This window comes from Vidua macroura, chromosome 2, assembly GCF_024509145.1.
Source record: "Vidua macroura isolate BioBank_ID:100142 chromosome 2, ASM2450914v1, whole genome shotgun sequence".
Classification (NCBI taxonomy): domain Eukaryota; kingdom Metazoa; phylum Chordata; class Aves; order Passeriformes; family Viduidae; genus Vidua; species Vidua macroura.
In genome coordinates, this window is record NC_071572.1 from 60,375,044 (window position 1) to 60,402,519 (window position 27,476).

Below are 27,476 nucleotides of genomic sequence, written 5' to 3' on the forward strand. Positions count from 1 at the left end.
ACCCTTTTGAGAAGCTCTGACCTGAAACTGTAAAGGTTATGTGCTCTGTAAGTTTCATCTCATCAAGCTATAAATGCAGCACGGCTGCAGTAAACATGGTTTTAGTTATTTGAGTGCTTCACTGAGGAGTGGGGGAAGCTTTTTGGAGGCTGGTAACTGCTCTATGTTTTAAGTTGCCTTTTTAATGTTCTTTTATGAAACAGTCATGGCATATGAAGCATACCTTTATGGGCATGAGAGCCCATATATGTTGGTTTGTGTAACAAGCCCAGTAACAGCTAAGTTTTACAGGAATACTTTACTTACAAAAGTGGGTATTTCTCCCAGCCTGTCTTTGACAATGGTTCCCCTTCCTGGACACCAGACTGAAACCATGAAGGCTAATGTTTGAGACCTTCTTACTCTCAAGAAGGGTTTCATATATATCAGTGAGAGAGTTCTTGAGGAAACACAGCTTTTTGGCTTATCTAAATGTTTAGTTCTACAATGTGTTCTACATGTACTCAAACACATACTCCTATTTCCTTATTTTCTTGAGGTCTATCTCAATAAACACTATAGCTGTGAAACCAAAATCCAGTATTAAAAATTGTTGAAGTTCTAAAAATAAGAAGAAAACTGCTTAACAAATGTTTGGCAGAATAGTACAAGTTGCTGTGCATTTAGAATTGAGGTTGCTGCTGTCTTTGAATAAAGATCAGACTTTGTGTTTTGGTGAATGCAAGAGGAAGAAGCAGCTTAATGTAATTCCAGGACAAATAAAAGAAAGTGAAAGGGAATTAGGTCTGTTATCAGATGAGAATATAGTCTGTTATCACTTCTGAATCATTCCTGTATGTAGATTTCATGCATGAATTTCCCCTGCCTTTCACATGGAAGTGAATTAAAATTCTCCAGGCTGAGAGGAGAGGAAGGGAGACAGGCTGTTCTTGGGGCAGGAAGAACCAGTGGTGAGAAGTTTCCATCTCAATTTGATGCAGTTTGTGAGAACTGAATCAGCCAGAGCTCTGTGAGGACGTTTGCTTGTTTTGGATGTTTCTGAACTGTACTAGTGACTGTCTTGGTACAGGGATTGTGTAGCATCTCCAATGTTAGTTATCACTGTTACAGGTCAAAGTGAGAGAGTGAGGGGCCCTCAACATCAGAAGAACATGGACCTGTTAGAGCGAGTCCAGTGGAGGCCACGGAGATGCTCCGAGGGCTGGACCCCCTTTGCTCTGGAGACAGCCAGGAGAGTTGGGGGTTCACCCTGGAGAAGAGAATGCTCCAGGGGGACCATAAAGCCCCTTCCAGTGCCTAAAGGGGCTCCAGGAGACCAGGAGAGAGACTGGAATGACAGGACAAGGGACAATGTCTTCCCATTGCCAGAGGGCAGGTTTAGATAGGATATTGGGCAGAAATTCTTGGCTGTGAGAGTGGTGAAGCCATGGCACAGGTTGTCCACAGAAGCTGTGGCTGCCCCACCCCTGGAAGTGTTTGAGGCTAGGCTGGAGAGGTCTTGGAGCAGTCTGGTCTATTGGAAGGTATCTAGGCCCATGGTGGGGGGATTAGGACTGGATGAGCTTAAAAGTCCTTTCCAACCTAAACCATTCTAGGATTTTGTGATAACAGGAAATTATCTTATTGATATCAGCATCTCCCTTGTAAATGTGGGACAAATCAGGTTAGTTCAGACTAAGCATGCTTTAAAAATTACTGATTGTAAGTATCCTTCAACGGCATAGCATAAAATGCAGTTATCTCCTCTTACTGCTTTGGTTGCTGTTTGTGTGACTTATTTGCTATTGCTAAATCAAAATTGTGGTGGGAGTCTTCTAAGATGGTTTTAGTGAAGGCTTTAGGCATGCTGGGTTGGCTTGAGGAACTTGAAGGAGTATGTTCAATGGATTAATGAAGGACATGGGTCTTCAAGGATGTGGATGTAACTTGTTTTCTTGATACTTTAATACTCTTGAATGAGTTGCAAAGTAAACATCTGCTTTTCAGGTGTAACTCTGGGAGACAGACACCAGCATATAAAGATGAGTCATAATATCTATTGAAATAACTGTTATATTTGAGCACTTCCTCTTGCTTGGATGAGGGCTGTCACTACTGTAGCAGTCCTCTATTTGCTCCTTCTGGAAGCAAGATTGAGAACTTCAAGACTTCAAGACTTGTTATAATCACAGTGGTAATTTTTATTTTTTCAGCTCCTACTTCCCCAAGAATCTCAAAAAAAAATTTAAAAACCCTTTTGTTATATTTACTTTCAAACTGTAATTGATGCTTATAGATAGCCTTTTTAAGTATGAAAAATGAAAATGATTTTTAGATGCTTAGTTTGGAAGTACATTATCTAAAGAGCTATTGATACCACAACATGTTTCAGTAATGTTGTAGCTTAAGGGTTTTTCAGTAAACCCACACAGGTGTTCAGAGCTAGAACAACTAACCAGATTCAATAAAACAAAGGCAAGCAAAAATTTTATAATTGCTCCCGAAAGATATAAACATAAATCTTTTGTTTATATAGCAGAGGCATTATTTCACTGATCCTCCTAGTTTATATAGCAACAGGCATTATAACAACACTTCCTATTTTCTTTATTGCAGTGCTTAGTAATCTGAATCCCTGCCGCTGTTCTGTCATACTCTGAAAAAGTCACCCAGGATCTTGTAAAACAATTAACTATGTCATTTTATTAAAACTTCTAAAACTTAGTATTTCTGTTTGGCATTCTTAATATTTCAGTGTTTGACATTCTCTGAAAACCTTATGCAAATTCTTGGCTTCTGTCCAGCTCTGCAAATTTGATTGAAACAATTGTTTTGCTTCTATTTTTCTCTGTAGGTTTTCACATTTATGGAGCAGATTTTTTTTTTTTTAATTCTTGATGCTATCAAGAGAAACTCCTCATATAGCTGAAAATAATTCAAAATTGGTTTTGACTGCCTTAATATTGCAAGATCTTTGCATAGTGTAATAGTGGTTTGAGTCCACCTGTTGTGTTGGTACAGGTACTGCTACAACATCAAGAACCAGTTGCCTGCAGTGGGGACTAAGGGAAGTCCAAAATACAGCAGATTTTGACATAGAATTGAATATTGTGCACAATATATACTAAAATTGCTGATATTTTGAGCTTTAATAACATGTTCTGGCTGTTAGACTGCTTCCACATGGCTTAGAACAGGATGAATATGGCTGGGGAAACAATGTGAGAAATGATGAACAGATGAGGTTAGAATTGGAGTAATTCTGCCCTCTCCCCCCCAAAAAAAAGAAACTTGAACACAGGTACTCTGTGGTTTCTGGCTGGAAGTAAATATATATGCTTGTATACAATTAGTTATTACATACTGCTGCAAGAATTAGGATAGGAAGTGGACAGTTGTTTTTTGCACATAAATGCAGGATATAATTGTTTTTCTTAAGAGTAGGCATAGAATGGCAAACTTCCTAATTCTGATCATGGGTGCAACCTGTAATTATCCAGGACAGAAAGAAAACTAATTAGTAAAGCCAACTTGATTGAAAAACTTCAGTATTCCTAGTACTTCTTATAGACTCTATAGGAAAGTAACTGAACTTTTGCAGGTTTGTATTTTAGCTAGTTAACAAATGATGTATCTCTACTGGTAGATTTGATGAATGAACATTTTGCTGTGGAATTGTTTCCTTTAGGAAGGCAGTAAGCTTTTCTATTGTCTAAAATGATTTTAGGTCATGATTTTTAAGTCTAACTGTCCAGTTGATGAAATGAATCCTTGGAAGCTGTTTGGTTGGCAGTGGAGTAGAGATGCTCAGATTGGAGCTGGTTCACTGCTGGTTCACTCACTTACCTTCCAGTGTAAGTTCAGACCATTGCAGAGAAGAAAATACAGGTAAAAACTGGAGCAACTGAATATTATTTTTTCTCTTGGAGTGTAAAATAATTATGCCTATTTTGTTACAATTTAACTTCAATTTGTCATGCCTCACCTACAGCTAATGCTGTGGTTTTTTTTGGTATTAGTCTTTTAAGGAAATTTAGTCTTGTAACACTTTATTAGAAAGCTAATACAGTTTTTTTAAAGAATAAATCTACCTTTTACTCTGAGAACCATTGTTTAAATGCAGCTTATTTTAACATTTATGGTTTTCTGTGATGTTGGAATATGTAGGTATATTAGAAAATATCCACTGGTATGATAAGTTTGCTTTCTGTAGAGAAGTTGGCCTTAAAGTGTATTATCCCATTTCTTGAGATTTCTCTGTACAGATAATTCTTTAAGTTCTTCTGCCTTGAACTGTTCATAAAATATGATGCATCTTGTCTCCTGTATCTTGTTTCTGTGGAGTAAGTATTGGTAGTAACAAATATGAGAGCAGCACTTAGGAAAACAAAGCTGCATAGGAGCTGAATATTGGTATAGAAATCAGAATTAATATTTTATCAGTGGAACATCATTAATGATTTACTCAAAGTCCTGTGGAAAATACATGGTCTTCTATGGGAATGCAAATTTTGGACACCTCTTCAATTAAAATAGGCACATTTTCTTTGGATGGTGGGTCTGTAATAGCCTGAAGAATCAATCTGATCTTTAAAATCTTAAATAAAATGCTGTTTTTGAAAATTATTGCATTGGAAACTTAGTGTGGAGATGGGTGACTTTTAATAGCAACAATTGAAATTTGAACAGTTTCTTAGGAGAATCAAGACAGCACATGGTTACCTCTGTCTGCTCTTGTTTTCCTGCCCTCTTAATTCTTATAAGCCAAGCAGCTTCTTCCTTCATTTTTCTGTTTTCAAAATTGATTTTGATGTTAAGAAGTATTTGTGTGAATCCTAATGTAACAAGTCACAGGGAATCATAGAATGGTTTGGACTGGAACAGATCTTAAAGATCATCCAATTCCACCCTCCTGCCATGGACAGGGAAACCCCCTCTAGATCAGGTTGCTCCAACCCCCATCCAACCTGGCCTTGGGGCCCCATCCTTCTAAACCTGGGGCATTCCCAGCTTCTCTGGGCAACCTGTGCCAGGGCCTCACCACCCTCACAGCCAAGAATTTCTTCCCAATATTCCATCTAACCCTGTCCTTTCTTAGTTTGAAGTCAGTCCCCCTTGTCCTGTCATTTCAGGCCGTTGTCCAAAGTCCCTCTCTAGCTCTTGGAGCCTCTTTAGTTACTGGAAGGGGCTCTGAGGTCTCCCTAATGCCTTCTCTACTCCAGGCTGAACACCCCTATCTCTCCCAGCCTGTCTTCAGAGCAGAGGTGCTCCAGCAACCCTTCTTGTATCTCCATAGTGTCCTCTGGATTCAGTCCTTATGACTGTTGTTCAATGCCTTACTATTTATTGGATGAGGTGGATTAACTAGCCCTGCATGTGTGGCATTGGATGTTAAAAAAAATTAAATTTAAGGGAAGGTGTATGAGAAATGCTTTATGGATTGGGGGAAAAAAACCCAGTCCTTAATAATATTTGTTATTTTACATTGTCAGAGGTTAAGGAGAGAGGAGGAAGAGGAATTCTCATCTTTTAAGTAAAAAAAAGTTGTTTTCAAGCTCCCTCCACCTCCTTGTTCACATTTATTTGGTATTGTACCTGTAGTGGCCTACATCATGCAGCAAAGCAGAGATTTCTTTGTCAGGATATGTGAGACTACTACAGAATTATGCAAAGCAGGAGTTAACCTTTGCTGCATTAATGGAGTGATAATTTTGAATCCAGACTAAAACCTGATTCATCAGCTGATTTTTGAAATTTTTTTTCTGTACCTAGAAGGCAGATAAGTTTTTAAGTGATTTCTGGGTTTGTAAATACATCAGCAGCTTGTATTGATGCAGACACAAGGCAGTATTGCTTTGTTTTTAATCTATTACAAAGCAAAATAGTATGCAGTTTATGAAGTTAAATAATAACTTTTTGTAGGGGTTTCATGAAACTTGTATCCTAACTTTACTTAATATGCATCTCTACTATTGGAAATATGAAAATGTCTTTTAGTAGAAGCAGTGGTTTTGCTCATGTTTAGATACTGGTGTCTCCTATGAATTCCTCTGATCTTGGCTGTTGGGGAGATCCCTTAATTCACCTTATATTCATGCTCTGAAACCTTAAAATGTAAGAATGACTATAAAAAAGGGTATTCCATGAACTTTTCATTGTTGGAGGAGGAACAAATGTAAAGTTTTGAGGTTGGTGGGTTTTTTCTTCTTTATTTCTTTTGTTCCAGGCTAGTTCTCCAGTTAACCAATTCCACTATAATGCCATCAGGAGAATGTGGTGATGGTTTTGTAATTTATATTGCATGGTTGTCTTAATCCAGGTTCTGTCATTGTAGCAGAAAATATGAACCCAAGCCCACCATATGATTTGGCTTTGTCCATATGGAAATAATAAACTATAATAAATGGCCACCTGTTGTACAATGTGGTATTGAGGGTGATTTTCTTCCAAAATAATTTTTCTTTCTGAAACTCAGACAAGCATAAAAATAATTCCCAATTTCAGGAGTCTTTTTCACTGAAAAACTGATTGTTTGGGAGAAGTCAAAAATTTTTGAAACTTCAGATACTTTCCTGCATCTTGCTGTCAGGAATTGTGGAAGCAGGTGTGTGATTTTAAACAAAAGAAATTTAACTTTGAGTGGGACTGTTCCATATTTTAGCAAGTAGCTCTATCAGCACTACATTTGTGTAGTTACTGTGTGTGCCTATGCTGGAGTCCAGTAGAGACTTCTAAAGTGTGTTAATGTATGCTGAGAACTGCTTATTAAATTGGTAGCGCATCATTCCAGTAGCCTTAGAGATACTGGAATGTAGGGTGTCGGGGTTTTTTTGCAAATTTTAACCACACAAGGGATACATTTCTCTGCAAAGTTTCCCTGAAATTTTGAGATTCAATCTTGAAAGACAGACTTTCCTTTCCATGTGCTGTTTTCTTCAGAGGTATTTTTTAATTTGGTGACTTGTTAAACATGGAGTTTATAATTCTCACCAGTGACAGTTATGTCATGTGGACAACGTAAGAACAACTTGTAGGAGTCAATATCCAGGTTAAAGTATGTCAGTGTTTAAAGCCTTTCCCTTTGCTAAGTAGCATCTGATTTGAGTGCTGGATTTAATTATGATACTAATAACAGGCATTTAAATGCTGATATAAACTGTGTAAGGAGCACAGATATTGATCAGTTGTGTGACAATATGTATTTTTACTCATTGATGTTACTATAATAATTCCATTACTGATTCCCGTATACACTAATACATTCAGACTGACACGTACACACAAATAAATATTTGGAATTCATGAATACAGAATATTGGGATGGAATTTGGTGTCTTCCCATAATGGCCGTGGTTTTTATTAAACTGTGAACCTGCTCTCCTGTTGCAGAGAGTAAGTGGAGAAAGTGTAATGGAGAAAGAGTCAGGTTGACTGATTATTTTGTCCCTGTTCTTGGGTGGGTTTCCTAATACAAGTAGTAAATGGACCATTTTCTTAAAGGGAATAAATATCTTGGAACTGCTGGATAATAATCCTAAACTCTGTAAAATCCAGTGACTTAACTGACCATGATGTTGTGTTCTTTGGGATTTGGAAAGCTGTGCTAATTTTAGGATTTTTTTTTTCTGGTTTTGTAGCTTAGATACCAGCATGGGCTGAGTACTCCAGATCTAAGGCAAACTCTTCCTAACCTGAAAAATTTCATGGAGCTTGGGCTGATGGTTAGGTGGTAAGTATTTTTTATAATTTATAAGAAAGAGGTGGGTGCTACAAAAAAATTGAAGGTAAGAATTTGTCTCAAACAAGCAGCTCGTCTTCGCAAGCTGAGCATGCTTGGCCGAGATTATGACCTTCCCAAAATACGGACTCTGTAACTGTCCACAACATTACTGTTTTCTTACACTTTTACAAGTTTTTCTATATGATGGGCCCACAACCCTTCTCAGAGGTTGATGTAGCAAGGGAATCCTGTTTGAAAAAACAATGTTCTTCACTAGAGGGTGGTGAATTAATTGTTGTCTTAAGACTGTATTTAATGTTTGGTAGCAGGTGCACCTTCTGTATCTAAACTTCTTAAGCAGAACAAATCATAGCCTGGGCAGTCTCTGATTGTGTAATTCAAGTAAGCTGCATAGAGGAATCTGAATGATAAACAACACAACTTCTCTGTAATATAATTGCTGCTAATGAAAATAGTTGTTGCATGTTCAGTGTTGTTGCTAAATGAGAAGCTACTTTAATAAATAATGGAAGGTTTTAGTATCTTCCAGGGAAATCCCATGTACTTCTGTTCTGATTCACTCTGGAGGATTCAGGCTCATCTTTCACTGTCTGCAGAAAATCAAATCAGACAGGTTTCTATGTTTTAAGGCTAAAGTTAGTTTAGGTTTATCTTGCAGCAGTTGTTTGAGCAGGAGGCTTAACCAGTTCTCCTTAAACGGAGGTGAACTTTACTGTGAAGCACAGTTTACTACCCAGTGTATTTCAACAAGTGATGGTTTGTATTCACATGGTTTTAATTTATGCTCTTTGAATTGCAAGCACTCATGAAGTCTTTTGCTTTAAGCAATTATTTTGTCCTGCATTCTCATCTAATCATGGAATCATAGAACGGTTTTGTTTTCCTGCCTTCCTAACTTTCATGAGTAAAGCACTTTCTTCTCCATACATTTTCCTCTTTTTAAAATTGATTTTTGATGTTGAAAAGTACTTGTGCTGAATCCTACTGTAACAAGTCACAGGGAATCATAAGATGCTTTGGGTTGGAAAGACTTTAAAGACCATCCACTTCCCACCCCTTGCCATGGGCAGGGACACCTCCCAGTAGATCAAGCTGCACCAAGCTCCATCCAACCCGGCCTTGAACATATCCAGGGATGGGACAGCCCCAGCTTCTCTGGGCAGCTTGTCCCAGGGCCTTACCACCCTCACAGGGAAGAATTTTTCCCCAGTATTCCATCTAAGCCTTCTCTCTGGCAGTGGAAAGCTATTCCCTCTTGTCCTGTCATTCTAGGCTCTTGTCTAAAGTCCCTCTGCAGCTCACTTGGAGCCTCTTCAGGCACTGGCAGGAGCTTTAAGGTATCTAGAGTCTTCCCTTCTTCCAGGCTGATCACCCCCACCTCCAGGTTGCTGTTTGGAGTCTTGGCTAAGGAAAACAAATATAGGAGTAGGAAAAGTTTCCACTGTGGGCAATACTGTAAAAAGCATTGCCTGATGGAAATTTAACTCAGCCAACAGAGGAAGTAGATAGGTCTTGAAAAAAGTAAGCTCAGCCCCTTGTGCAGTTTTATTCTTTAAGTAATTTCAGGCACAGCTGAAAAGATTCTCCCTGCTTTTGTTTTTTTCTCTAGCAAGATGCATAAAGAAAAATCTTCTTCATTGGGAAAATAGCACAGTGAGTTTTCATGTGGTATCCATCACAGTAGTGTAAAAATCCTCAGATGATGTGTGGTCCCCTCAGAACATCTGAAAATGAAAGGCCAGACTGTGACATTTGTAGCACTTCTCTCTGCTCATCAATAGAGTGGGAGGGGTGCAGGTCATGGGTGTCTAGTACAGTCTTGAATAAACAGAAGTGGGTTGACACTGGAACATATGAAATGGGAATAATTTTCAGTGTGGATACCTGTTATTCCCTTCTGCCATGTGCTGTCTCTGAGGAACTGATCTGGAAACTTTAATTATGCTTCAGAGGTTTTGGCACCATACAATCCTGTTGTTTTCTCTAGGTGACGCACAGTCATTAACAAAAGAAAGCACTTTTTTTTTTTTTTTGGCTGCATAATATTTCTATGTAGGAATATTAAGCATAGTTCTTCTGGAGCATCACAGTCCCTTCTCCCCATGGACATCTATGCCTCATTTTCTTCTCATGTCCAGAAGCTGTATGAATAGTTTTGTTTTTTTTTTTTTAACTGATGATTCCAATCAATGCTTCTTAGTGCTTCCTAATAATATAAATGGAAATGAGGCTTTATAGGGAGTCTATCTTGAGGGGGAAACTGGCTAGACTTTCATAATTGGGCAGAATACAGATGTCCACTGTCCTGTGGATAATATCTAATTACAAACATTGAAACAAGCAGACAAGCCACTAGCTGTTAAAATGAATATTTGAAGGAATTTTTTGTTTTCAGGTTACTGTGAGTCATCTGATACCCTCTGACACAAACTGTTGTCATTAAAATATTTCCAGGTTATTCTTTGTTGGAAGGATAAGAGCAGGGAGACAAGAGGTTTTCTTATCCATGTACTCATTTGCACTGCCTGATTTGTTTGGTTCTCTTGCTGGTCTTCAGTTTCCTTTCTGAGCACTGTAGCTGGGTTTTTCTGAATTTAAGTTCTGTCACCACCATAATCATTACCATTTTAGATTAAAAGCAAACCCAAAAAATCCTCCATGGCTTTTGTAGAAGAGCTCACTTATACATCCATTAGAGCAAATTAGGCTGTAAAGTCTCTGCTTCAATCTTCTACGAGTTTCCCTGTTTTGCCTGGAGCTCTGGGCTAGCCTTTGGCCCTTTGGAAGGTCTGCGGAGTCCAATGTTTGTCCATCAAGGTTTAGTGGCTGGTTCCCTGAGCCTGGTGAGATTTGTGTTGTTTTGGTTTCTCAGGCATTACACTTCAATTATTAATACATGTTTTCACATCTAAACTTGTGTGATTTATTGCAGGAAACTTGCAGGTCTGCAAACTTCGCTTCCATCTTCATACCTCTCTCCTGGTACCAATATCCTGCTGTGTTTACTTTTGTCCCCCAAATATTTTCTGTTTCCTTTTGGGAATACTTCTTTCTGTTTCCAATTTTTTTTAGTCCTGGAGTTTCACTGGCCTCCAGAAAAGTAGCTTAGTTTTTTAGGTTAGCTTCTGTGGATGCATAAGGCCCTATGCAGATTCTGTCTTAAATCCTTTTTCTTGTGAGCAAACAGTTTATTCCAGCATCTGAGACCAAATCATAGAAAGGTTTGGATTGGAAGGGACCTTAAAGACATGTCCCAGACCATGGTCAGGGATACCTTCCACTAGACCAGGTTGCTCGAAGCCCTGTCCAACTTGGCCTTGAACACTTCCAGGGATGGGACAGTCACAGTTTCTGTGGGTAACCCATGCCAGAGCCTTACCACCCTCACAGCCAAGAATTTCTTCCTTATTTCTAATCTAAATCTCCCCTCTTTTAGTTTAAAACTGTTTCCCCTTGTCCTGCCCCACTCATAGCAAAGAGTTGTAGCTGTTAATTTTGGCTTTTGGCCAGGCAATCAAAATTTAGTATTTTGTCCAGCAGTGATACAGTAACATTCCTCACAGGAGACTGTGATCCAGTAACTCTCCTCACAGGGGGGGAAGACACATATTTGAGCCTGTAAATTGTATTTTGTCCCTCATATTGCTTTACAGTTTCTCTGAGCCACTTGCAGACAGATTAAATAATCACAGGTGAATCTGACCAAAGAAACCTTTTACCAAAACTGCAATCAGAATGTGTTCACTAAGAAAATAATTTCAGAAATGTTTGTGTCTTACTTCAGTCACTTTATCTCACCTGTTTACAGTGGGGAGTCTGTGTCTTCCACCTTAGGGCTAAGAATGCTCGAACTGACTATTTGTTAACTAGCGAAAATTAATATTTTGGGAGGAAATAGCTACTTTCTCATTTTGCTGCCAGAAAAACTTAGAGCTGAAGTCAGACTGTTAGAATTGGCTTTTGAGATTTGGATACAATTGAAATTTGTGACCTGAGGCTTCTCATTGTTTTTTTGTTTTTTTTTTTTAATTTAGAAATCCTGCTTTCTGACAGGAACTATACATACCCATATGCATAACCAGTTGTAGTGTCATCCAACCTAATGACTAAAAGTCATCAGGCCCTAATGACAGTTAATCAAATCAGTTTTTATACTCCACAAGTCACAGGCCATTCTTTTGGACAGATGTCCACACTTGTCTGTGTGTCTCAGGAGACCAACCAAAGGATTGTTGCTGGAAGCTGAATCAGCCCAACCTGAGTAATTCAGCTCGAGGCTGTGCCTTAGAGTAAAGGATTGTCCTCCTGCAAGCCAAACCCTTCTCAATGGGGACAGTACCTGAAAGTCTCTAAAGTGTGTGAGTAACTGGATGATAGTTTTCTAACATTACTCTGTTTTTTATATACTTTTATATATTTTTATTAATTTCATGAGCTGTGAAGCTCAAAGGACAAGGGACAATGTCTTTAAACTGATGGAGGGTAGGTTTAGTTTAGAAATCAGGAAGCAATTCTTTCCTGTGAATGTGAGGGAGCCTGTGTTCAAGGCTGGGTTGGATGGGGCTTGGAGCAGCCTGGTCTAGTGGAAGGTGTCCCTGCCCATGGCAGGGGGATTGGACCTAGATGGTCTTGAAAGTCGCTTTCAAACCAGACCCTTCCAGGATTCTAATATGGGATTCTTTCTCTGGACTTTACCTTGATGTGAATGCTGTGAAATCTGGTAACAGTACAGCCTCAAGGAAAACATAAATGGAATAGACACCCTCTATCAGCTCCTTGTTTTCATAGGTATTAATAGCAGCCTTGTATTTCTGAGCTCTGTGCCTCTGTCTAAACATTACTTTTGAAACTTCAACATGACTTCCATTCTCACCTGGAGGGAAAAACTGGGTTAAACTGTTTCCTGACAGCACAGGAAAAAACAGTTCAACCCACTGTACCCAGAGTCCTTATGGATTTGTTTTACTTGCCTATGAGACTATGACCATGGTTCGACTTAAAAGAGAGCTATTTATCTTTTTATGTTTGCCTTGTAGACACTTGTCACTCAGCCTGAGCTTGTTGTCTAGGTTGCCCCCTGTGATCAAGAAAAGACATCCAGGGAAGATGACTTTCCCACTGATCTTAACTGGCTCTCAAATTGGGGATTACCACCTTTCTCTCATTTTTCTTCTCCAGTGACTGTGGAACTCTTGAATGGCTGATCTCTAAAACGCTTTATACATATTTACTTCTATCTAGATGCCTTAGATAATATTTGAAAAGCAGATAAACCATACTATTGACTTCATTCCTCCATTCTCAGATTTGGGATGTTATCCCTGTATTTATTCCTGACTGAAGCTCAACCCATCCTATTCATACTTACTTGTAACAATGGGCAGTTTCTGAACTCTGCCTCCATTATTTTCCAGCGCTTAAAACCTGGTTTTAAAGTCTTAAGTTCCATTTCAGTGCATGTCAACCAAAGAATCTGGCTGCAAGCTGTTTTTGTTCGAATACATTAGTTTGAATATCTGCTCAACAAATGGAGATAATTCCTGCTTTACTGCCCTATGGGGCAGCCCTTACCTACTCTGCTAACTGAGAAGTTATTTTGTAGATGAGAGATGAATAACTTACTGCTGCTACATTTAGATCACTTGGTATAGATAATTCTGCCAGTTCAATTTAGTAAGGAAGGGAAGATGTTTTGGCTGCTGAACTAAAGAGGTATTGTTCAGACATACCTAACATGTTAGCTTGAGTAGCCTTGTTGTAAGAACCTCTTAAACTCTCCTGGTCCTGCAAACTAATTAATTTCTCACCCATTTTTGTGTAAGGTCTAGCTTTACAAAGGAATTTAGGAATGTTTCCTTTGAGGGGGAATTTAAATTTATATATTCACTGCAACAATTTTTAAAGCTGTTTTTCTTGTGCTAGGCACCTCAGTTTTCATGTTGGTTTACTCGGACACTTTAATTCCTTCTGCTTCGTAGAAGTGTTGCTGCTGTGCCTAAATTGAGCTGATTAACACTTGCTAAAGAATCACAGAATACCCTGAGTTGAAGAGACACACAGGGATCATCAAATCCAACTCCTGGCCCTCACAGGACACCCCAGCAATTCTACCCTGTCCTGAGAGCATTGTCCAAACGTTTCTCGGGGTCTGACAGCCTTGGGGCTGTGACCACTGCCCTGGGGAGTCTGTTCAGTGCCCGACCACCCTCTGGGGGAAGAACCTTTTCCTGATAACCAACCTAAATCTCCCCTGACACAGCTCCAGCCATTCCCTTGGGTCCTGTTCCTTCCTGGTCACAGAGAGCAGAAATTGGAGTTGCTGCTCTGCTGCCCTTTGGGAGGAAGCTGCAGACCATGGGGAGATCCTCAGCATCCTCCAGGCTGAACAAGCCAAGTGACCTCAGCTAGTCTGCAGGTAACTTGGGGTTTGCCAATTAGGCAGTCCTATGCCATACTGAAGTCTCTGTCCTTTAAAGAGTCCAGCCCAAGATAATTTAATTTGAGCAAGCTTGACATGCAGCACAACAGATAAAGAGGTATTACTCACTCAGGACGGCAAAGAGACTTTGCCTTGGGTTTTATCTCTCCTAGAATTACCTATGTTTTTCAAAACAGTGTGCCTCTGCAACTTCAGAACCTAGGCCTGCTTTCTGCTCTTCTTTCCCTCCATATCCTTCTCATCTGAGGTGGCATTTATTCTTGTGAGTCTTTGCATCTTGTACTGCAAAGTGATGTATTCAACAGGAGGGTCTACTCCAAACCCATCTGTAGGCTGTTCAGGCCACTGTGTTTGTAACTTGTCTGTGCCTAATTCTGGCTGTGTATGTTCCAGGCAAGGGTTTTTATCACTCAAATATTGTGTAAAGAGTAGATAGTCTTGTCACTATTTTCACAAACACACATCTGTACTTAAATCCACAAGGTACAGCTTGAAATTCTTCCTGAATTAGATTTTAGTCTTCTAACTACCTATTTTAACCTGCGGATGATTGAATAAAACCTAGAGAAGTGGCAGAATTTCCTATAAACCTTCTAGTCATTCTGCCTAGGAAGCCCTCACTGCTATACGAAATGTTGCAGATCTGATGCTTTGACATCAAACTGTCCTTTTTCTTTGGGAAGGATACGAGTGCCCTGTATCATAACTTCTGTAGTTGCCATAGGGACTGCTCTTCCTGCTGTTGCTGTGGACGTCTCTTGGTGAACCTGAACACAAACTCTTGGCAGAAGAACTAACATGATACATCTCTGCATCTGCCATCCATTGCACATGAGGGGGAAAAAGTTATCCTTCCAGTAAATCTTGTGTTATGCCTAGTCTTGGAGTTCCTTTTTGATTTTTTTTTCTTTGTTTGTTGGTTTGGTTGGTGAGGGAGATTATTTTTTTTAATTTAATTTTTTTTTAAATTAGTATTTCAAATGTGGGAATTATTTCTCTGGATTGTGGCCCCCCTCAGTTCCTATTCAGCAGAAGTATATTTCCATTTCCTGACATCTTGATAAAAACCAAACAGAATGATTTTTATCATTACTGTTCCAGGAGGTATAGCACTGACAATAGTTTTTGGAATGGCCCATTTCTTTTGGAAAGGGATAGCAATCATAGAATCATTAAGATTGGACAACTCCTCTAAGATCATCAAGACCAACCATTCCATAGGCCAAGGCCACCACTGACCCATGTACCCAAGGTGCCAAATCCACACATCTACAACAAGTGGCCCTTGAGTTTGAAAAGGAGCTCCTGTGGGAATGGTATCCACCCCATCTTCTTTGCCTCGGTTTGGAAGAGAAGTGTCTGCTAGGGAAGGCAGGAGCCTCCCTTGGAATGGAGAATGTAAACACCCTCCCTCTGAATTATTATAATTTTGAAATTAAGGGGACTCTCAGGCAAAGATATGAGGATAGGAATAACAGTTCTTTACTAGTGTTACAGATGAGTAATATAATAGTTGGCTCTCACAGTTAAGAGACAGATATTATGTAGGTGTTAAAATGTATAGTGATGTTATTGTAATATGTCCCCCCATAGTCCTCTTTCCCCTCCCCCTTGTAATAGCCTTCATAGTCAGGGCATTTAGAGAAGGCCAGCTTATTACCAAGAGGCACAGCGTAACACCACCTGTCCTCCAGTCAAGATAAAAGAAGGTAATCTGCACCAATGGATGGCAGAGAAGGGGTTGACTGACAAAACTTTGGGAAGGGCTAAGGATATAAAAGTCAGACCATCGATTTTGTAGATGAGCACATGGGTGATAGTCACGGGGGCTCCCAGCACTGTAAGTTTTCCTTATTTAGTCCTTTTGTTATATTTTTTGTTAAGGTTTAATAAACCTTTAAAATTTTAAAAGTGAGCAGTTGTTTCTCACACTAGTATGTATAACAAGGCAAACAAAACAATAATAACTATGGTATTAACAACAAATAGAACCAGGGACCCAGTAACAGTCTTCTCAGCCTCAGGCACTTTCCCCTTTGGTGCAGTTACCATCACAGTCGGCAGGAACGTGCATTAAATCCCGGGCTGGTGGGTGAGATATATCAGAAGCTCCACGGCAGTAGCTGGAAGTGCGGGACGTCCCAGCAGGGCAGAAGGATGCGGGCTTCTGTGTGGAGAGAAAAACCTAGAGCAGTATCAAAGAAACAGCATGGGCAGGGCAGTGGTAGCCTGGCTCTGAGCAAGGCAGGGAGAGGCAAAGTTCCGGATTCCCAGGACACATGAGCAGAAGATGATAGGTCCCTCAGGACTGAGCTACAGCGGTGCCGGTGAATTCTTCCCACAGTAAGTGACAGCCTGGCCATCCTCCTCCGATGCCAAAGAGAGAGAGAGCGCAGCTGCCCCCAACCCCATTTTTTACCTGTCTGCAAAACTTGCGGTATCTCTGTCTCTCGATCGAAACTCCCCAGAAAAAAAAAAAGTATAGCCAAATGGTCTATTCCTCTCCCGACTTCAGCCACCTTCTTTTGTCTTTCTTAAATACCCATAAGAATCCATAAGTACCCAGTAGTTAGTTTCCTAGCAACTTATGGGAAAAAAATTCTATAAGTAAAAGAAAAAAAGAAAGAAACCCAACCCCCAACAGTCACTCTTACCTCTCTACTTCACTGTCTGCAACTGTGTATTCTGAAAAACAGCTTCTCCTTAAGGTTATTTGATGGTTTTGTGGAAGAGACAGAAGCGCTATGGATGCATTTAGGGGCAGCCTGGGGGGAGGTAATATGGGAGAGGAAATTCAATAGGAGTAGTACTACTCACTGCCCTCCCATGGGGACACTTATTCTTCACAGAGGGATTCGTTGCAATCTACTTTATTCTATTTGTTATAAATTGAGGCAAATAATTTGTTCAGCCTTTCGACAGTCAATCAGAAATTTATTGGTTACAGCAAGCAATGGCAAGCAAACAGCGCTGGGTGCAGCCGGGGAGTCAGCGCTCCACCAGCGGCTCACACCATTTCCCCCTTCCCACAGTCTTTTATACTCTTTCTTCTTCCGTGTCCGTGGTATTTCTGGGTGTACTCTGCGCTTGCGCCCTCTGTAGCTAGGGGATCTTCTTCTACTCTCTGGTGGTTGTTTGAGGAAGGCTCCTCTCTTCCTCCTCGGTGAAAGTTCACGGCCCTGTAATGATGTTTTCCATATAAGGTTAGTTATATGCACCTAAGTTCTAGTTGCACAATCAGCTTAAGTAATCAACATACTAGCTAGTTTGTGTCTTGGCAACTCCAAGAGGGTCCTCTAAGAGGTGTCCCATTTCCTTTTTGAACTCCCTCACATTTCCCGAGTTCAAGGGTACGGACACATATCCAACTCCTAAGATTTGGGCCGGTTGCCCCGGTTGTCCTGCAATAGGGTTAGGGACCATACCCATTCCTGCTTCTCGGAGTGGGAAAAATCCCAATTCCTCCCGCCTTTTCCTAGTCTGGTTTCTACTTACCTGCTGGTTATTCCTCTGGAGCTCAACATTCAACTCATCCCCCTCCGAGTCATCTTGTACCAGGGCAGAGGGTTCAGGATGTTGTGGTGAATGTGGAGGTAGGGGTGGATAAAGGTTCTGGGGAGGAGAATGGGGGGGGGAGGGGGGGGGAAGGTGGGGGAGGAGGTATGTAGGGTGGAGGGGTGGAATCGGGCAAGTCTGTATCCTCTTTCAATCTTTTCTTCTTCTCCCTAGTACTAAGTGCAAACAACTTAGTGCGAGTTTCCCCCACTATCCAGAGGGAGGCATACTCACTTTCCTCTAAGTTCAAGGGCTCTTTAGAATTCACATAAATATTTAAAGCCTGACATATCCAATCCTCAAATGAGCCAAACACTAGCCAATACAAATGGTTCCCTCTTATTTGTTTCCCTCCCCAAACCTCCATGCAGTAGTGCACCATTTTCACCTTGTCCTTTCCTTTCCTGGAGGGGAAGGCATCCCAATTTTTAATCATTAGTCCTAATGGGCTATCTGGATGAATCTGGGGAAGCGTTACAGGGGTTCCCCCACCCATGGAACCAGAGGGCTTGCTTTTCCTCTGTCCCATCTTCCGGGGTGCCTTCTTACACACATCTCCACGCTTCCCTCAATTAGTGGCCCTGCCTGTCACCAGGTGTGGGAAATGCACTACTATGAGGTCCACACTCACGTCGTCTCACAGAGACGTCTCACTCATCACACTCTGGGATCCCAACCCCAACCGAGCGGCCCCCATTCCCTTTAAATGGGGCAACCTCAGTAGCCCCAAAGGACTACTGAAAGGTATTTACACAATCCTGTGTCTTCACCCGGGACTTCGTGCACAAAGATTAAGGGGTTGCCGGCTATTCTTTGCTTGCCACCAAATTTGAGTTCATCGGTAAGGGTCCCAGAGGGAAGATTCCTGAGCGGGGCTCACTGCCAAGGCAGTGAGGACGCCTCCCCGTGAGGAGCTTCCAATGGACAGCTCTTATCCGAGTCACAGCACCCTTATCCAAGGCGAATAATTTGTTCAGCCTTTCAAGAGTCAATCAGAAATTTATTGGTTACAGCAAGCAATGGCAAGCAAACAGCACTGGGTGCAGCTGGGGAGTCAGCGCTCTGCCAACAGCTCACGCCGTTTCCCCCTTCCCACAGTCTTTTATACTCTTTCTTCTTCCGTGTCTGTGGTATTTCTGAATGTACTCTGCGCTTTTGCCCTCTGTTGCTAGGAGGTCTTCTTCTACTCTCTGGTGGTTGTTTGAGGAAGGCTCCTCTCTTCCTCCTCGGTGAAAGTTCACGGCCCTGTAATGATGTTTTCCATATAAGGTTAGTTATATGCGCCTAAGTTCTAGTTGCACAATCAGCTTAAGAAATCAACATACTAGCTAGTTTGTGTCTTGCGGTTTTCTGTTACCTACACAAGTCTTCTCCTTTCTGTCTTGTGGTTTCCTTAATGATGAACAAAAAGTCCTTTCCTTTTTATCACGTGTTTATAAAGGGGAGCCAAACAAGAAAAGTAATGTGGAAAAGGATCTGCACTAGGGACTACTTGTAACTGCTGTTTCAAGATGCAGTGATTTCACTTTGAAAACCAGGCGGAAACACCAATGAAGTTTAGTGGTTTTGGTTCGCCAATCTGAGTTTCCCAGACAACGCACTAATTAATGTAGTGGGTGCAAATGCCAGTGCACCCACTAGAATTATTTATTCATTTTCTGCTGCAAGATAAGGGTTAGGAGGAGAGAAAAGGAGGCTCAAAACTTTAAAGGGTATAAAGAAAATTTTATTAATGGAACTAAAAAAAAAAAAAAAAATCAGAATAAACCTTCACAACACTTCTCCCCCCACACCCTCTTTTCTTTCCCACTGACAATGTAAAGAGACAAAACCTATGACTTTCAGTCAGTTTGCCACCTCTAAATCTTTCTTCAGTTCTCTTAGGGAGAGGAGTCTCTCTTGCCATGCCATGGAGACTTCTCCACAAGAAATAGTTCTCTTATGGCTTCAGTGTCACAGCAGATCAGCTGCTCGGGAAAGGAATATCTGTTGGCAGTGTGAAAGTCCCTCCCATGCTTTGCAGTTTTCCCACAGCTGCTTTCATGGGCCATGTCAACTTATGGGGTCCTATTTTAAGGATGAGCTGTGTTATAGGTAAAAATTAACCCAGCCAAATTAAAAAGAAAAAACCAAGTTTTATTATAGTGATCAAATTCTATCTGAGCCAACCACAAAGAAAAGGACAATAAAACTTGTGTCTCCCTCTCCCTTTATTTGCCCTTCAAACCTGGCCAAGGCCTCTGCTGCTCTGCTGTGTGGGTTTTCTTCTCCTAATTTCATGATTTTTGATACCTGATTAAATTTTCCTGTTGCGCATTCTGGATCTGTGGGCATGGCTGCCACCTGCATCCCTTGTACTACTTGAGTGGATTAGTCTGATAAAACAGGGTATCAAGCAGGGCAGGAATATGATTCCAGCCATGGAACATACAATGAAGAATATTACCTTTTTCCACCAAGCTCCGTCAAACAAATGGTCCCACCAGGACGCTTGGAGTATTGAATTCTATTTCTGTATGGGAACATGCGCTACACGTTTGATCTCAGTTGCTAGGTCTCTAATAGTTTCCCCATAATCATCAATTTCTGTACAACATTCCTACTCATTAAATTTCCCACAAACTCCCCCTTCCTTGGCCAGCAAATAGTCAAAAGATATCCTATTATGATATACAAAAGCTCTCATTTGGGAGTGCTGTTTAGATAGCAGTTTGAGGGCATCTGAGGTGTGGTTGGATACAATTTCTACCAAAGCCTGTAGTCTTATTAGGTGGTTTAATAAGTAAATAGGGGTCCTGTACCCCCAGGTCCCATCCTGGGCCCACGTAATAGGACCATAGTATTCTGTTATCCTTTCTGCAGGCCACTCTTCCTCACCCCAGGTCTGACCCCCACAAAAGATAGGGAACTTCTTTTTTAAACTCCTCTTTTTCCTGCTTAAGATCTTGTATAAGGGGGCCCCTTATGAACTGCACTCAGAGTGAGGTAGGGTAAAGAAAACAGGCCTTATTAATACTACCATACATGATCCCTTCCATCACTGAGGTAGCTCACTGTATGCCTTCTTTCCACAAATCCAATACAAACCATTTTCGGCTTTCCACTTAACTTTTGTGCTTTCAGACTCTTTCCAGTATTTACTTAATTCATTTAAGGACTGGTAAGGGTTAGCTCCAGGGCTTTTTTTCCAACAGAGTCCAATCTTATCACTCCATTCACACTGACCCCCTTTTTCTGGGCTCCAGTGTCCTGCCGAGCTCTCTGGCTGTCAGATCCTGCTTTTGTTAAAAGAATTCACAGTTAAAGGGGATACACACGGGGTGTATCCCACCACTTCAGTGTATTCCTTCCCCTCCCGGCTAAGGCAGAATGTTCCAATTAACCTTTTGTCTAGGATCCATCCCTCAGGCCTCTGAATTATTCTCAGGGTCTTAGTATCTTCCCATTTTAACAATTGCTCTGGTGCTAAACCCTCACCTTTCCACGGCCACTTCTCTGCGGACTTGAGCCTTCCGCAGATCCAACAATTAGTCAGACCTAATTCCATGGCAATTTCTTGCATCAGATCCACAAATAAATTTTGATCTGATGCAAGAAAGCCCCCATTAGTGTATTGTTTCTCCAGCTGATTGTATTATTCAAGGTTTTTAACTTCTCCTGTTCCATCCTTCTTTTTCTTACCTCTGCCTTTTTCGTGGACTATGGCAATTGTCTCCGGCCCTCTAACAGCCTCCAATATTTTCCTGATTATTTCCTCATGCACCAACCCTCACCCGCAAGTATTAAGCAGCTCCCTTTCTTCCCAGATTTTTCTAAAGGTGTGTACCACCCCGAATGCATATTTTGAATCTGTGAAGATTGTTCCCCTTTTCCCTTGTAGTTTCTGTAAAGCTCTATATACTGCTTATAGCTTGCTAGCTTGGGCTGACCAACTGGCATCCAGAGGTCTGATTCCACCATCTCCCCAGTTTTCCCATTTATCACGGCATACCCAGATTTTCTTTTCCCATCTACAACCCTTGCTGACCCATCCACAAACCATTTTTCTCCATCTTCTAGTTCTTCCTCTTCCAAATCAGGTCTTACTTTAGTTTGTAATTCCACCACCTCAGCAAATCATGAAGAGGAACCCCTGGGGTTTCCCCAAACATAAACTGGGCAGGATTTTGTGCCAAAGTAGTTTGTAATTCTAAATCATGAGAGTGAATCAGGATGGCTTCATATTTCAGGAGCCTAGCATCTGTCAGACACTTATCCACCTTCTGCTGTAAAATGCTCCTTACATTGTGAGGGGTGTAAACTACCAATGAGTCCCCGAAGGTTGCTTTCTTGGCCTCCTCCACTAATATTGCCACTGCCACAATTGATTGTAAGCAAGTGGGCCACCTCCTGCTTACAGGGTCCGGGAGTTTTGATACAAACCCCACTGGATTTTGGCCCCTGCCCAGTCCTAAGTTAGGACTCCGTGGACAGTGTGATTACTAACGTCCACAAATAACTGGAAGGGTCTTCTTACATCTGGGAGGCTCAATACTGGTGCTGCCATGAGGGTCTCTTTTAACTCTATGAAGCCTTCCTCATCCTGTTTTGTCCACTTAAGCCTGTCTGTGGTAAGCTTCTCATAAAGAAATCTTACCTTCTCGCTGTAACCTTCGATCCATTGCCTGCAGTAACCCAGGAGCCCCAGTAGTTGTCTGACTTCCCTCTTCGTTTCTGGTGGAGGCAAGGTGATGATCCCTGCTACCCTGTCTGGGTCCAATTTCTTCTTACCTTTTGTCAGCCAGTGTCCTAGGTATTTTACCTCGGGCTCCGTGAACTGTAGTTTAGATTTTGAAATCTTCAACCCCTTTTCTCCCAGAAAATTTAACAAGGCTATAGTGCCAGTCCTTACATCATCCTCCTTGGACCAGCTACCAGCAGGTCATCCACATATTGCAGTAATTTGGTCCCTTGTACTGGCACAAATTCACTCAATAGTTTCTCAAGGGCCTGACCAAAGAGATTCGGTGAATCCACAAACCCTTAAGGCAGGGAGGTCCACCTTAGTTGCTGTTTTCTTTTTGTCTCTGGGTCCTCCGACTGGAAGGCAAAATAGTCCCGACTTTCCTTGGCTAAAGGACAAGTCCAGAAGGCATCCTTTAAATCTATGACACTATACCAAGTGTCCTCCGGAGATATGTTATTTAACAAGGTGTAGGGGTTTGAGACCGTAGGGAACAAAGTTTTTGTTCTCTGATTTACAGCTCTCAAGTCCTGCACCAGCCAGTAACTCCCATCTGATTTTTGCACCGCTAGAATAGGTGTGTTATGCCTTGACATACAAGGCTCCAGCGTGCCCTTTTTTATTAAATCCTCTATTACAGGTTTTAATCCCTGTCTGCCTTTCATGGGAATGGGATATTGTTTGATCCAAATAGGATCCTCCGGCCTCTCAATTTCAATGTGTATGGGTTCCATATCCAACCTTCCCACCTCCCCCTGAGTGTGCCAGACCTTGGGATTTATTTCTTTTTCATCCTCAATACTTAACTTACATAGACTTACCGTGAGCTGTGAATTCTGCGCAATTAGACTTATCCCCAGGGACTACCATCAAGTCCCGCCCCAGTAAATCATAGTCTGATTCTTCTACTAATAAGATATTCCCAAGACAGATTTTATTTTCAGATTCTATTTCCACATCTTTTAACACCAGTACCTTGAAAGGTTCCCCTTTTGCCCCAATAACTACGATTGAATCTTTACTTTTTGTACACCCAGCTGGCAGTCTTTGGACCATGGTCCTTTCTGCTCCTGAATCAACTAAGAAAACCAGTTCCTGGGGTCCTACTTTTAATTTTATCAAGGACTCTCCAGGTGTTGCGGACCCCAAATTATAAAGCCTCTGACACCTCTAATCCTCTTGGAAAATCTTTTCATCTTTTATTATTTTCTTACATTCTCTCTTAAAGTGTCCTTTCTGTTTGCAGTAAAAACACTCAAGGCCACTTACCTGTTTGTTTGTTTCCTTCTTTGGCTTTCCCTGAGGCTGTTGAACTTGTGCTGGCTTCCCAGGGTTTTTGGCTTGCTTCTGCTTTTGAGCTTCCCTGACCACCACTACCAACACCCTTGCTTGTGCCTTTCCCTGTCTCATATAAACCTTCTGGGCTTCTCTTAGTAACTCCTGCAGGCTTTTCTCTTGCCAATTTTCTATTTTATCCAACTTTTTCCGAATATCCTCCCATGATTTGGCAACAAATTGGGTTTTTAACAAAATTTCCCCAACGGGAGAATTAGGATCCATCCCCGAATACATTTGGAGGCTTTTTCTAAGCCTCTCTAGCCACTCAGTGGTCATCTCATCCCTCCCTTGGCACTCTCCCAATGCTTTACTACTGTTTTGTCCCTTCGGCACCACCCCCCGGATACCTTGTATTAGCATGTTCCTCAGTCCTATCATTTTAAGCTGGTCCTCCTCCGCCTGGGCATTCTACTGTGGCCTCTGTTCAGGCCATTTCTCAGCCCCTCTCCCTCCCTGGGGGTTCCTGAATTCCTAGTCCTTTATAGCAGCCTGCCTTATCATATCCCATTCTTTGGCGGGAAGAACGGAGACCTTAGTATAGCAGTGATATCATCATACGAATAAATGCTGTTCCCCAAGAATTCATCCAACCTCTCTGCCACTCCCAGAGGGTCATCCATCAAATTTCCCATTTCCCTCTTAAAGGCTCTCACATCACCTGTGTTAATTGGTACGTTTACGTATCCAATAACTCCTGGAGCGGTAGGTACTTCCCTTAAGGGGTAGAAGTTGGGTCTATCCTTTTCCTCCTCACTATCATCGGTATTATCTCTCCTTGTTTTTCACCACATTCTACTGGCGGGAGGAGATGTGGATTCCCCAGTGTGAAGTGTGCAGCTAAAGTCACCCGTGTATTGTGTGGGGAGGAGAGATTGGGAAGGTCCTGGTGCGTCCAGTACTGCCAGTGCCAAGGGCTGTGTATTGAGTGGCAGTTCTGATGCCTGTGTGGGTTGTGATAGGGGAGCTGCTGAGGCGGTAAGGGGGCCTGTGCTTGAAGAGGAGGGACCTGATATGGTGGTGGAAGATTTTCTAAGGGTTCCCACGCTTTGCTAGGACTTACCGTGTTGCCAGAGGTCTTGACTGGGAATAGCCTTGCACTGGCGTATTCCCATAACCTGACATAGACCATCTCCTCACTGTCCAGTCTACTTTCTCCATATAGATAGTCAAATAAAGCTTGGCATATTTTCATATCAAATGTGCCATACATGGGCCAGAATATGTACTTCCCGATTTCCATACACCGCCCCCCCCCCCATACTTCTACACAATAATGGATCATTTTCTCCTTGAAGGACATTCCTGCCAATGTTCAAACATCCATCCCAAGGGGCTTTCCCCTTTTAAAATCTCCTTACTGTACCTCTGTGTTGAATTCCAAAAATGACTCCATGTGCATGTGACTTGGTCCTCCCCCGACCGAGTCTTACCAGCCTACTAGTCTCACAGTGAACCGATCTGTGGATTTTTGGCTGATAAAATGAGCTCTCTTACCTTTTCCCAGACTCCCAAGTCCTGGATCGAAGGGGTTTCCTAATTCTTGAGTGCCCGAGAACATTCCTTTCTTCTCCGATCCTCCTGTGATCGAACCCCTGAACCCCCCTTGCGTTGCAGGCTTTATTACGTGATGTGAGTTCACCCAGTTTCACTTGCTTCCCCCTTAATCGACCACATCCCTCACGGGATAGTGGAACTGCAGTTTTGGGGTCCGCTCTTGCCCCATGACGATGTCACGTCTCACACACATGTCCGATCACACCCCACTCAACCACGCAATACTTACGGTCCTTTTTCCCGCGTGGATTCTTCATGCATGTAGATTTTTATGAGTGAAAAAGTTGCTGCTGCAGTTTTGGAAGTTCCGACTCCAAATACCCGAGAGCTCTGGGCCCATTTTATCCATTTCTGATTGTGGCTTTTCTTTTGGCTTTTGGTTCGGAATCTGATTGGTTCCGCAGGTTTCCCCAATCCTGTCCGGCTGCTGAAATCAGCGGGGCACCACCCGGACCAAGGGCAGGGAGCCCTTGGATGGCCCAAGTCAGATCACGTCAGGGTCACCAAGATTGTTATAGGTAAAAATTGACCCAGATAAATTAAAAAGAAAAAAACAATTTTTATTATAGTGATCAAATTCTATCTGAGCCAGCCACAAAGAAAAGGACAGTGCCGCGCCTGGGATTGGCGCTGGGTGAGACACAGGTCCGACCACTCTAACAGAGGGTCTCCTATGCTTCACCACCATCCGTCCCGCACGAGCAGTTTTTATACAGTTTATTTTGTTTGAGGCCAGGATTTCGGTGATCAGCCTTTTCTTTACATTCAAAGTCCCGCATATTCATAAAGTCTCTTTTCTCTGCAGCTAGGTTGAACAATTCGAGGTCCTAGAAGCGATGTATGTATGTCGGTAATTGAGTTACGGGAACCCGGCATTGAGATACATCTTCCAGAGGTTCCAGTTCCTAGATCATCTCGAGAAACAGCCCATCTCCGAGCGAGCCACATGTATTAACTTGCAAATGAAGCCTTATCGGCAATGGTTTCAACATACGTGAGGCAACCCCCTTGCCCTGGCTTGCTTGCTTTATGTCTATATTTTAATCATATAAAACTTCTACCCATATTTCCCTTTATAGGCGTGAATTATACATATTACACATAACAGCTGTTATAGCATAAAAGCAAAAATTCTCTTTAGCCATCTCTAGGAAACAGAGGTTTTCTTCTTCTATTCCTGGGGCAAGGTTTCTCATCTCTCTCATTTCTCTCTGTTCAAGCTACTTCCACATCTGCTTACTTCAACACAGGTGCTTCTGCTCACAGTTGTGGCTATAATGCTACATGCCCCCAGTGCATTCCACGAGTTATAGGGAAAAAATTAAAGTCTGATGTATCAATTATATCTTCACCATAGCCTTACAAGAGAATTTCATCCCATGACTAAGGCATCTCCTCAATCTCCTCCCATCTAGGATTTGACTTCTTCACTGATCTCAGTGTCCCATGTTGTTTTCTCTATGTGTCTTCACCCTTTCCTTTTTCCTGATTCAAGAGAGAATTGGTGTTCATAGGTTTGTTATAGCTAAAAATTAATCGAGCCAAATTTAATATTTAATAAAAATAAATTTTTATTATGCAAATGTAATACGGTCCGAATTAGCCACAATCCAATGAAAAAGGACAGAGCCGAGCCCAGGATCAGCGCTGGGTGAGACATAGGTCTGACCACTACAGCAGAGGGTCCCCTATGTTGACACCAACCTTCCAGTAAGAGCGATTTTTTTATACAGTTTATTTAACCCGGGGCTGAGTCCCTTTAATTCCTTTCAGAGTTTCACATATTCATGTGGAGTCCTATCTGAACTGAACAAAACCATGATAGAGTCCCCAGAACCCAGCATTTATATGTATCTCTCTGATGGCTCTGGCTATCTCAGTCTTAGATATTTATCAGAATTCACCGTCCAGGTGTTCCCCAGATCACCCTGAGGGACGACCCATCTCCACGCCAGCCACGTTCATTCGTTTGCAAATGAGGTTCTCCTTCCTTTTGTCCAGGTGGTTTCAACACTGTGCAATCCCCAACACTAGCTTGTGCATTTAAAAGTCTTTTATAAGAATGTTTTTCACCAGCAAAATATATTTAAGACATGTAAACCATTTTATATGCACGAATTATCCCCTATACACATAACAGGTTAATT

The 27,476-nt window shown here is 41.7% G+C and overlaps 1 protein-coding gene across 4 annotated transcripts in view; it reads left to right on the forward strand.

Moving 5' to 3' along the window:
• Nucleotides 1–27,476, forward strand: part of UVRAG (UV radiation resistance associated) — a 102,685-nt gene that overhangs the window by 69,703 nt on the left and 5,506 nt on the right. For 3 of the 4 annotated variants that reach the window (XM_053971080.1, XM_053971081.1, XM_053971083.1), the window contains one exon: nucleotides 7,617–7,708. The exons of the other annotated variant lie outside the window; for it this stretch is intronic. In XM_053971080.1, coding sequence (XP_053827055.1) covers nucleotides 7,617–7,708 — 92 coding nt within the window. The remainder of the gene's footprint in view (nucleotides 1–7,616; nucleotides 7,709–27,476) is intronic. 4 annotated transcript variants of the gene reach the window in all.